At 46.2% G+C, this 12,231-nt stretch overlaps 3 protein-coding genes across 3 annotated transcripts; 2 read left to right on the forward strand and 1 right to left on the reverse strand.

Annotated features, from left to right (window-relative positions):
* Window positions 1-327: 327 nt before the first annotated feature.
* On the reverse strand, window positions 328-1,167 carry UCRPA7_1839 (putative acetamidase protein; the record flags this gene model as incomplete). The annotated part of the gene is made up of 3 exons (XM_007914413.1): window positions 328-461; window positions 525-630; window positions 688-1,167. 3 exons carry the CDS (start codon window positions 1,165-1,167, stop codon window positions 328-330), a joined length of 720 nt encoding a protein of 239 aa, XP_007912604.1.
* Window positions 1,168-3,485: 2,318 nt separating this feature from the next.
* On the forward strand, window positions 3,486-4,977 carry UCRPA7_1840 (putative mfs allantoate protein; the record flags this gene model as incomplete). Its single annotated transcript, XM_007914414.1, has 6 exons — window positions 3,486-3,638; window positions 3,696-3,938; window positions 4,002-4,401; window positions 4,459-4,542; window positions 4,609-4,651; window positions 4,713-4,977. 6 exons carry the CDS (start codon window positions 3,486-3,488, stop codon window positions 4,975-4,977), a joined length of 1,188 nt encoding a protein of 395 aa, XP_007912605.1.
* A 1,883-nt stretch (window positions 4,978-6,860) lies between these two features.
* UCRPA7_1841 (putative cytochrome b2 protein) lies at window positions 6,861-8,198 on the forward strand (the record flags this gene model as incomplete). The annotated part of the gene is made up of 4 exons (XM_007914410.1): window positions 6,861-7,180; window positions 7,242-7,371; window positions 7,436-7,653; window positions 7,712-8,198. The coding sequence occupies 4 exons, from the start codon at window positions 6,861-6,863 to the stop codon at window positions 8,196-8,198; spliced, it is 1,155 nt and encodes a 384-aa protein (XP_007912601.1).
* Window positions 8,199-12,231: the final 4,033 nt, after the last annotated feature.

Consider the following 12,231-nt stretch of genomic DNA (forward strand, 5'->3'; position numbering starts at 1 on the left):
ATATAATTATTGTCACCGTCTATGGTGGGGTTTATCTAGGGGGCCTCGGTTCCACACATGCTAAATTAGGTTGAAGGTGTGGACCACTCAAAAACTTCCGCCGGGGGCCGATGCTCTCACAGTATTGAGTGACGTAGATTATCCAACATGTAACCCACTGCGTAGGCTATCTCCCACACTACTGGACTGAATACATGCTATCTATTACTTAATGCTGCATCCAACTCCTCTATCTAGTTATGAGAACAGGAACGCAGAATTGCGGTCTTTGCATACTACAGCAGCAAGGGTATGTGTGCCAGCCCCTCATGCTAATAATTCACTTTATTATGCAACTTCGCCAGCCTCCTCATTCAACACCTTGTCAATTGCTTCCGCATGTTTTAGTAGAGCAGCATCTTGAAGTCTTGGAGCAACAATCTGGAGGGAGGCCGGGCCACCAGCCATGAGCTCTGGATCATCTAAAGAATGTGTTAGGGTTTAATACGGTCTAATACACGCATATTCTCGACAGGGTAACTTACACAGTGCCTGAATGCTTTGATCCATATCATTCTTCGGCTTGAACGCTTCATCTTTGGGGTCGAGTAGAGAGTCCGCTTTCAAGAATGGAATGATAATAGCAGGGTACTGGAATAGCCATTAGCAGGCACAAAATCTATAGATAATCGAGGGCTCGCGGCTCACATCCATAGCATTCCAGGCAACTGTGTAAAGCTCTGCAGTGCAATTGTCAGGGGTAATTGGCGTGTGCGGAGCTGCTGGTGCAATGAGCACGTCGATGCCTATCTTTTCCCACGCATCCAGCATCTTCTTTTGTATTTCACCCTTTTTAGTGTTCAATTCCCACATTTCTTCGTGAGTCTTTCTGGGCATGTCCCAGTACCCGAACTTGACAACCGAGGGCACGACAGGCTCATTTGCTCTGGCAAGCTCCCGTCGCTGATAGGATACCCCATCCACGGTGAAAATCTGGCTAGCGATCTCTTTGATCTCCTTGAAGTCAGGACAACCTGGTGTGAAGTCTCTGACTTCGTAGCCGGCAGCCTCAAGTTTGACTTGGGCGAGGCGAATAGCTCGGCGAACTGGGGGATGAGGGGTGACGCCGGACTCGCGGAGGATACCAACAACTGGTTTCTGGCCATTTGGTGGCGTAGACAACTCCATCACGCCATGTATCACAGCTGGGTCGAATAGCCATGGCTTGCGTGCCCGGACCGCTTCAGTGAAGAGTCTCAAATCTCGTACAGAGTGGCCAATAGGCCCCAACACCGCAGGAATGCCGGTGTTGACGCCTGTCCAGCCAGACGCAGCATACCCAATGAAAGGCAGAATTCCTGCGGAGGGCTTATAGCCGTATACATTGTTAAAAGCGGCCGGGAGCCTGTATCGAGTGTTTTGTCAACACAAGTAACAAAGTCTGCATTGCCAAGCCTTACCGAATAGAACCGCCTACATCAGTGCCGACCCCTAGTGCATTTCCTCTGAAAGCAGAGATAGATCCTTCGCCGCCACTGCTGCCGCCACATGACAAGTGATTTACAATCGGGTTCCTGGTCTGTCCGAATACATTATTGTCGCATTCGGCAACCAACATGGTCTGTGGGACGTTTGTTTTGGCAATGATGACAGCTCCAGCATCTTCCACTAATTGAATGATGGGTGTCGTTGTAGTGGAAGGGTCGAAACATCTCGAGATATAGCCATTGCATGCATCGTAACCTTTGACATGAAAACAATCCTATTTCTATGGTCAATTTGTTTTCATATGAATCAAAGGGTCTTGGAATGTACCTTGAAGGTCATGGGCAGCCCATGCAAAGGTCCCACAGTCTTTCCAGTCTCTTTGAAGTAATCGTCAAGCTTCTTGGCTTTTTCTATTGCATCGGAGAAGAAGATTTCGGTAAGAGCATTGCAAAGTTGTTGACAGATGGCAGCCCGCTTGCAAAATGCAGTCACGGTCTCAGTAGCAGTGAATATGCCCTTAGAAATTTCAGCTGCAAGAGATGTCGCATCGTATTTCTCGCCCGTAATCTCGAGTTCTCTCTCCGTTAAAATGCCTGAGGCGGCAGCAAGAGGTCTCAAATCCACAGCACCTTTCACAGGAAACTGTGAGGGTTGTAATCTCCAGAGTGCAGGGATTCTCGATAGCTGTTCCGCTCTCTTTTCATCTCGGACAGCTTCCCATGATTTCAACGGTGATGGAAAACTAGTCTGAACTACCGCAACTTCGTTAAGAGCAGTAGTACTCATGGTGAATTTTTCTAGACTGCAATTGCCAATGTAAGCGTTGCCTAAATCTGTCTGCCTGATATTATATTATTGAGATATTCTTGTTTATAGATCGACATGATCCAATAAAAGGTGTCGAAGACCTCAGGATCTCCAACTGGTTTAAGGAATAGACGTGGCGCCGAGCGGAGCGTTCTCGGGCCCCGCTTGACAATTTCATTTACATAACCCGAAACAAGGAGAGGCTATCGCAAATGCAAAGACATTGAAGGCGGAAGTTCATATGCTTCCGTAAGTTCAAGAAATCGACATGAGCCCGACGGCCGGGAGTCGGCTCATGGTACCTATCAGACACTAATGTGAACGTCATTGAACACGGCATTAGGGATGCTTATCAGTGGAACGGCGGTATTTGGTTTGATTGGTTTAGTAGATAGCGAAGATGGATCCTTTGCGTGCTAACCACCCAATGCGATCACTTTTATGGCGCGGGGGCAGAGCATGTACCGCACCCGATAAGTCACGATCCATGTCTTGAGGAGAGCCAGGACTGGAGTGTAGCTCTTAAGGTGAAATCTATCTTATCACAGAAATGGGGCATATTGAATGCACCTCGATACGCTAACCTAGAATACAGCAATCATTGATTGTCAAGCAGGCGGTTAGGGATATAAAGCCAAGGCACCTTCTTTTAAGACTGTCCCCGACTTGTGTATTCACAATACATGGCAGCTTAAACTAAAAGATTCATTCTCTGCTGTCAACATCCTCACCAGTACCCGGCCAGATGTCTGCAAGCAAAGAGGCTGACGAGGCCGTCACATCTTCTTCTGATCATGGAGTCGGCAGCACCAGGCCTGTCGGTTGGTTGGAACGGCTTGGAGGGCAAAAGATCGACCTCAATGAACTTGGTAAAGAGTACTTTCAACAATCTCTTCAATACGACCAAGCTCAGCTCGAGAGGGACTCTGTGAAAGTCCGGAGAAAGTTGGACTTCTATGTCCTGCCATTGGTAAGGTCTTGCTCTTCTCTTCGATTTTGACAGATCTTTCTGTTGTATCTTACAAAGTGGTAGATGATGATGACCTATATGTTGAGTTTTCTCGACAAACAAACGTGAGTCATTCCCCTTATCTTTTGCGATACAGCCCATGTGTTTCAGGCGGCACGTTGCACGAGACAGTAGTGGTTAATGTGATGTCTCGAACAGCTTGAACTATTCCAATGCATATGGGCTACAAGCAGATACACACATGGTTGGGGATAACTACTCATGGGTGTCATCAGCTTTGTACTTTGGTTGGCTCGTAGGAGCCTACCCATGGCAGATTCTCTTACAGAGGTTCCCTATAGGAAGACTGATTGGTGTTATGCTGTTCGTCTGGGGAGCTGTTTGCATGCTTCAGGTGAGTTGTATCTGAACATAAATTTCAACTGCTTGAATTGCTGACTCTTCTTTGTAGGCTGCAGTCTTCAGTTTCTCGGGATTTTTTGCTATACGCTTCTTTCTTGGCATGTTGGAGGCCGTTGTGTCCCCCGCATTCATCATACTTACATCCATGCTCTGGACCCGCGAGGAGCAAAGCCTTCGGAGCTCATACTGGCTATCTGTCAACGGTATTTCGTCTATTGTCGGCGCTCTGCTGGCTTACGGTGCCGGTCACGCGGAGAATCTGGCAATTCCGCAGTGGAAATTGATCTATCTGGTGAGAAATCTACACAGTTCTTTGTCATGGAATTAACTACTAATGTTCTTCCTCTACCTCCAGATAGTCGGATCTATGACCATTGCTTGGGGCTTTGTCGTCTACCTCTACTTGCCTGATGGTCCACATAATGCTAAGATGCTAACCGAGTACGAGCGAATGGTAGCGGTATGGAGAATTTCTCATAACCAGACCGGCTTGAAGCATGCCCAAATTGTTCCAGCTCAGATCAAAGAGGCATTTCTTGACCCCAGACAGTGGCTGTTGTACTTGACGGCCATCTGTTACGGTATCCTGAATGGCGGGGTGGCAAACTTTCTTGCTGCCATTATCAAGGGTTTTGGCTATAGTCCACTTCGCACAAGCCTTTTACAAACCCCTGTAGGTGCTTTTGAGCTAGTTATGGTCATTGCCTTTGGGTATTTGTCCAGACTACCGAACATGCTCGGCGCAACCATCGTCTGTGAGTATCGGTCACGTTCGTATGACATGTTAGTCGCTCAACTAATCCGCCGAACAGTGTCATGCGTCCCTGGGCTAGCTGGCTTGATTGGCATCATGACGATTAGCATCGAAAAACATCGTTTTGCACTCGTTGCCATGTGTTGGTTACAGGGAGTTGTTGGCGCCCCCATCATTCTCAACTGGACACTCCCTGGTCTCAACACAGCTGGTCACACCAAACGAAGCGTGGTCCTCGGTATCTATTTTGTGTATGTCTTCTTGACTTGCGAGATTGTTTGATGGAGGTCCGTGAATGCTAACATAAGATAGACTGTATTGTGCCGGAAACATTGCTGGACCGCATCTCTTCCTGCCCTCTGAGGTTCCGCGATATCCCACGGCTATCAAGGGCTTAGCTGGTGCATACGCAGGAGCCATGGGCATTCAGATCATATACACGGTCTACTGCTATGTTGAGAATCGTCAAAAGCAGAAAAAGGGTCTTCTTGACGAGGTCAACTCAACCGAGGAGGCATTGGAGAGTTTCAATGACTTGACCGACAAGCAGAATAGGCATTTTAGATACAGAGTATAAGTAAAGCATTCGGCTTCTCAAAACATGCACCGAGAGCAGCTAAATTAGATCTCCGCAAAATGCACTGGCTCGACCGCTATCATAGTGATGCTCTGCCAGACTTTCAAGATATCCAATGTATAGTCTATGAATGCCACAAAGCACAACGCATTCCGCGGTCACCCCTTATAGAGGGTCTAGACTCACCTCAGAAGGGTCCAAATTATACGAGATAATCTCTGCTAATCAACAGCGTGCGAAATATGACCGACACAAACACTAGAATTCACGTTCGGTCCGCAGGACCGACAATATCCAGGTGTACGTACTGATTAGTGATGGTTCGAGGCACTTAGTCTAGTCTTAGATCATGAGGTGTAAATTGTGATACGTCTATATCCTCGAAACCCCATAGCTCATATGTGGCTCTATAAGCAGCTTGACAAGAATATGTCTGGTCCTTTGATTCATAATTGTCACGACTGTAATCAGAACGTATAATTATGGATGGGCGTACCATGTACACGAAGATCGTGCTGTGCATGCGTGTTCTTTGGTCTCTTTGATTGCGAACATATAAGTTCCTGAGTAGAAGATATTCGGCAATGTAGGTGATAGTATTCATTACACCCTAGCAACACATAGCAGCAAGTGAGTTAGCCTAACTTCGGGCCTCGGGATCTAAATAATTAGTAGGCTTACCAAGACATCTTCCCTTCCAGCCTTGCCGTGTGCCGGTACGTGTACCGGAATTTCATCACTACCGCTTTTAAATCGATGCAATGGCTTCGACTGGGCTAAGTCAGTGAAATGGTCTGCGACAGCAGATTTATTGGAACTAAGTCATGTAGTGACAGTGGGAAATGCAAATAGCTAGAAGACTATCTTAAATGTGCCTCGGCATGTGGTTGCTGGAGGCCTGCAACGCAAATCGATGGAACTAGCCAGACTAAGAATTTGTGGCGATGTCAAAATGTTACTGCACCCGAATGACGACCCTGGCTGGTGGATGAGAGTTCTTCGACCACAACACCTCGTACAAACGAAAACGCCGACGGCATGCTTCTTATTTCTTGTTCTCTCATTCGGCGGCCCGATAGCAGACCCGCTTGTTCGTAGGCCAAGAGATGAGCCCCATGCAGACCATGCTGAGTCCGGACACTAATCTGGTTAATCTACTAAGTCTTCTGTAAACATCGTAGTGCTAAAGATCTAAGCCCTCGAAGTCACTGTACAGCTGTATGGCAATTTATTTGGAGCCTACATAGTGCAGTTATGTACAGATATATAACCTATGGAGTATTAATTGAATCTATTTTATGGCAACAAAAAATGCAATAGTCATAAAATTGTTATGAACAGACAGGTGGGTGGCCATGACAAGCCAGGCCAAGGCCACACAAGGCAGCTGAGCCATGATAATTACGTTGTCGCAACACCAGGCCAGGGAGCGGGGTGGTGCATGTATGCCCCAGGCCAAGGGTCCTGTAATCGATGATAGACTCAACATCAAAATCGCCAAGCCTTATCGCCAAGGCTTTTAGGAAGGTACATTTTGTCATCACTTTATTTACCTCAAAAGGCATGTCCTTGCCACTCAACCGTTCCACTCGGCTACGGCGACCCATCGAGTCATGTCCGGACCACAGTGGAGTTTACAGGACACTGCCGTAAGGCTTTGTAAGCATTAGACTTTCATTTACACAAGACAGCCAAGAAGCACAACCTGGGAAGCGGTTGTTGTGATAGAAGCGATATGGGGAATATCGTATAATTCACGCATCATATGGATACATATAAGAGTGTGGCTGCTTCAAAATAGTCCCTGGTGGGATGTATCATTGCTTCAGGGTGTTCAAGCATTGCGCCTCTTATATAATATCAGTAATTTTGTTGAAATGTATATGTTCAAATATTTCTACAGTGGCATCTTGCTCACATCTGTCGCGCTCGCTGCTCGTCCGTTTTTGAACGAGCCCGACACTGGCATCACCGATGTACTGGGTGATCTTCCCAAAGGCCAGCTGCCAAATCTGACGGACATTGTAGCGCTGAATGACTTCGAATGGGCCGCAAGGAATTACCTCCCTCTGTTCAACTACACGTATTATCGTAACGGCGCTGGTGGGGAATGGTCTTACCGAAATAATCTGGAGGTGTACAACCGATATCGTCTTCGTCCTAGGACCATGTTAGACATCAGCAACATAGAAGCGAGCCTGAGGTGAGACATCATGTGTTGGGGTCCATAGATAGATCTCACTGATTGTGCGTTGTTGTAATAGGACCACTATCCTAGGCTACAACTTTTCCAGCCCCTTCTTCATCAGTCCGTGTGCGCGTGGTGCATATGGCCACCCCGATGCTGAACTTAATTTCGTGCAGGGAGCGGCCTCTGGGGATATTCTTTATATTGTATGAGCACCAAAATAAGTCGACATTTTGCGCGAGAGAAATATGCCACTAATCATACTCGCAGACGTCCGGATACTCCTCATTGCCCATCGAGACAATCGCCGACGCTGCCACTGATGGCCAGATCTTGTTCACTCAACTTTACGTGAATAACAATGATACGGCCAATCAGGTTTTATTTGACAGAGTAGAGGCCGTTGGAAGTAAAGCCATCGTTTGGTCGGTGGATTCACCCGGTAGTCCTAGCCGACAAAGAGCAGCGCGGTTCGGGGTCGGATCCGCGTAAGTTGCCCATTCTCACATGCAACCCATTGGACAAAGTTAATTTGGATGTTTCTAGAAATACGCAGTTCATTACCAACACATGGGAGGTGTTAGACAAGTACCGTAACATGACATCGTTACCCATCATTCTCAAAGGCATTCAAACAGTTGCCGATGCCCGTGCTGCTATCGACCATGGGGTTCCAGCCATTATCCTGTCTAACCATGGTGGTCGTAATCTTGATGGCTCCCCGTCTTCACTCGAGATTGCACTAGAAATCTACAACGAGGACCCCACCATCTTCTCGCAAATCGAGATTCTCGCTGACGGTGGTATTCGGCATGGAACAGATGCGCTGCGTCTGCTGGCTCTCGGAGTCAAAGCTGTGGGTTTGGGACGTCCATTCATGTACTCGAATGTCTTTGGGCTCGATGGGGTCAAGAAAGCAGTTCAAATCATGCACACCGAGCTAATGAATGATGCGGCCAACTTGGGTGTTCCCGACATCAAGGCGATCGATGCAAGTTACGTGGACTGGACTCCAAACTTTTGGTATAGTTAATGATTTATGACTTGCCTAATGCTCTATCATCGTTCCCGAGGTTAGCCATAGAAACGGACATACGGGCCCGTATAGGTAACCCCAAAAGAAGAAATGCCTTCCTTCAAGGCTCGCACTGGTGTGTCGCCTGCACTCGTACAATGACATTTCACCATTTGTATAACGACAAGACTCCTTCGTCGGAATCAGGACATATTTGTGAAATTTCGAAATCCGTACGTTTGTAGAGTCAAAGATATCGCCTTCAATATATAATCAAGGCATCCGTTTTTGATAAGAAGGGACTCTATAACTTGCAGCAATCATTGCCAGTCTGTATCAGAATAGACTGGTTTGTTGCTTGTGTCGATGGGGAAACATCGATCGCCGGATTTCGTGAGAAGAAATTGACGGGCTTTAGGTGAACACTGACTGATTCGACAGGCCTAGAAGACATTAGCTGATTTTAGATAGATTCGCTAACCTCTTACATGACAGGAAAATCTTCAATCCGTGGGACGTGATTCAAGCCAAATTGCACCCAGATAACAATGTCCTCATCAACGATATTTGCGTGATTTTTGGCAATCCAACTCTTGATGCCAGAGCCTCCACGGCCTACAAGAGTCCCCGGTATTAGTAACTCGTCATAGCGGTCTAAGTTTTAGGTTAAAGACGAGCTTACTTTGATTAGTGTACTTGCCGCCTGGAAATAACTCGTCCGGGCGGTATTTGGTAACATATAAATGATGGTCGGCGAACTCTGCTCTTCTGGCGTTGAAACTCGAAGGGTGAGATAGTAATGGTGGAACAGGTGGGAACATAAGTTTGTAGGAGATTGGCAGGCCATTAATCGGGTTGAGAATATGAGGATTCTTTACTGAAAAGACGCGGGACTTGGCCCAATCCAGATCATGTCCTCCCTCTGTCGTGATTTCGGATTTCACCACACGATAGCCATTTCCATGCGGATTATACTCATCTAGGGGCATGGGATTAGCTTCTTGTACCGCTGTGTTTCCATGAGAATAGCTTCCAATGAGAGGATCAATCCGCAGCGATAAGATATGTTGATGATGGGCTGCAAGAACTCCAGGGTGAACTACTGTTCCAAAGTCCGCAGTTACTCCCTCATCAATTGCTGATGTTGAAAGAATACTAGTGGCCCGGACTTGATATTCGATATCACTAGCTTGGTTGAATATGAACATGAGAATGTATCTTCATTCGGTGTCAACAAATCTGTGGATGTCTCATCTCAGTAGCAAAATTACATACTCATAATTGGAGACGGTGAGGATAGACTGAAGAACGAGTTCCCTATTTCTGACAACAAATGCATCTACTTAGTTAGATCACGGCGAAACTTTTAGTTGGAAATTGATAGTAAGAGACTCACTGTCCGTTCGATAGTTTGTATGCTTCCAGCCTATGCCATTATCCTGCTCGTGTATACACAGGACATTTGGTTTGACATCAGGATTTCCATCTCGATCGCAGACAAGTCCGTCAAGATATGCAATAGCGCCTAAGCAGTCACAACCCAGCTTTAGGTTGTTACAGACCATTCCAGCCCCAACATCACCTAGATCAAAAGCCATCTTACGATGATATGGAGATCGAGGGTCTGCATATGGAACACACATCTCACTTAAACTGATTCTGTAACAGATTGGTCGGTCGTCATATCGAACATCCCTCAACACGACTCCCTCGCGGTAATTAAACCCAAGTCGCATATGCCATTTTTGCCATTTCAGAACTCGCTCACGAGTGATCCTAAAACTCGGACCGTTTGGCTGAACGACGTGTAGAGGTTCAAGATCAGTTCTCAATTGAACCTCGGTCGGAACATATTCATTTGGTGGGGTTTCTCTGTATGCATCTCGTTCATTGACATTGTGATCAGCTCCGGTTGAGATGTGTTGGATCCTGATAAGCTTCATCTCGATGGGATCAAAGATAGGCGAGAAGGATAGAGGTCGTGAGTAATGATTACTGTCGTGTTTTCCCTTCTCGCGAATGAACATGTACACTTGAAAACAACGCGCAAGGTCATCGACGCCGTCTGAGCCAAACCCCCATGGCTCTGGAATAACTTCCAAATGATCCGGAAGCATCAACTTGGCAATCTCTGCTTGAACCTCTGAGCACTCCATTACTGCCTTTTCGACCTCAAGTACCTCGGAAAAATCAACATTACCGTGAATGCCGTCGTTATTGTGTTCAGTTTCTCGAATTTGACCTTTGGAGAGATTCACCAGAGCACTCAAGAACTTAGTCTTAGAGATAAAGTTAGAAATATAGCGAGTTCTACAACTTGATGTGACGACCTTACAGTGCCTCGGAAATAATACGCGCAGTATGCGATCCTATCCGGGCGGGGCCGGGCTACTCCTGCATGTTCACCCTCCAGATATTTAAGCATGAGTATTTTATCCGGCTCCTCCAAAGTAATGGCCTTGAAAGATAGCAGTGTCCTCGGATGTTGTGCTTGTATGATCTCACGTGCATATTCGATCTCACTTTCTGTGAGATCGGCAAAAGGATGCAACGCCATTGAGACGATGGCTCAATTTGGCGATTCGAATGGATGTGTTGAAACAAACGTCTAAAGGCAAGGATGTAGAATAGATCATCAAGACTGATCTCAGTTGTGCAAGAGAACAGTTGTGCTATTGTTCGAGCAGATATTGATGAAGGTGATATGGTGAGGATATCTTTTATAGATACATGCTCTGGCTTTTTCGTTCATGAGTCGCCGGATTCTCTGTTTGTCTATGCTAAGGGTAGTGTAATTCCAAGATAGGAAATACTCCCGCCAGACATTAGCGTCGGATTTCAGCTCTTTGCAGGCCTAGTCTCCATTTCCGCTCGTGATTGTGGGCCCTCCAGCTTAAACCAATGTATTTAAGTTGATCGGAGATATGCGTCACTATGAAACCGAAAAGACGACGGGTTTGTTGATCAGGGTACAACATTAGGCATAGAATGTGACCTCTGCTAAGTCCCTCGTTACTTTATATTGTCGTTCAAATACCAGATTAGTCATCATGTAAAGCAATGAGATTTACTTGAATTCATACCCATCAAGTGTGGGCGTGATCGATAAATACTTTTATTTGTTAAATTATTCTCTACGGTTTGTTATCTTCGTATATAAGCTTGTTACAAGCGAAGTAGGTCGAAACTAGTTTCCCGAATGGCGGTAAGCCGAGAGTCCATGGTCTGTTATCAGTTCGAGTTTTATCAATCCGTTGGTCATGTCGGCTCTTGTACTATACGTATCTTAGGAAGTAAGAGCACTTCGCTGCACTAGCACCTAATTCAATGGAACCGGGAATTTACAGCCCAAGTCTGGATTGCAGATGAATGTAAAACTAGAGGTATCGATAATGGAGTTCTGTAAAGCTGCCCTCGACAATCTTTTGCTTTATCTCATTTGAGTGCCCGTAAGCCACAGTGACAACTGCAACTATAAGGATGACTGAAGACGAGCACCCCTACGTTCTGAAGCAGAAATGGTTAATGATGTTCTGAAAGTCTCCGATGACGAGCTCAGAACTTTGTCAAATACAAACGGATATCGGCCATCAATCGTCAAACTCATAGAAAGGCGCGTCTCCTCATCATCAAGGACCCGGATCGGACTTGATATGGTTTTTAAGATGTTTCTCGATGTTATGGAGACACAGGCTTCAACTGCGATCGTAACAGAACCAGAAGAGTGTAGGATAGCATCTCCTGAGAGATTAATTGTTATAACTGGTGGAACCGATGTTGGTTCATTAAGACTGGTTCCCCCATGGCTTTGGTTCCCAGCCCTTCCTTCGAACAAGAAAGGTGACAACTCTGGAACACATTTTGGTGCAAATCGCATTTTTGAGGCAGTTTCATAGTCAAAGGCCCACTTTAGAATCTCGTTATCGGAATAAGCTCGTGCTGCAAAGGTCAGCCCGACAGGCATACTAATATCTCTCATAATGCCCATTGGAACTGTGACACTTGGAATGCCCAAGTGTCGCATAACATGATTCATGTTCGAAAATACGGT

Source organism: Phaeoacremonium minimum, assembly GCF_000392275.1.
Source record: "Phaeoacremonium minimum UCRPA7 unplaced genomic scaffold PA7_03_scaffold_133, whole genome shotgun sequence".
Lineage (NCBI taxonomy): Eukaryota > Fungi > Ascomycota > Sordariomycetes > Togniniales > Togniniaceae > Phaeoacremonium > Phaeoacremonium minimum.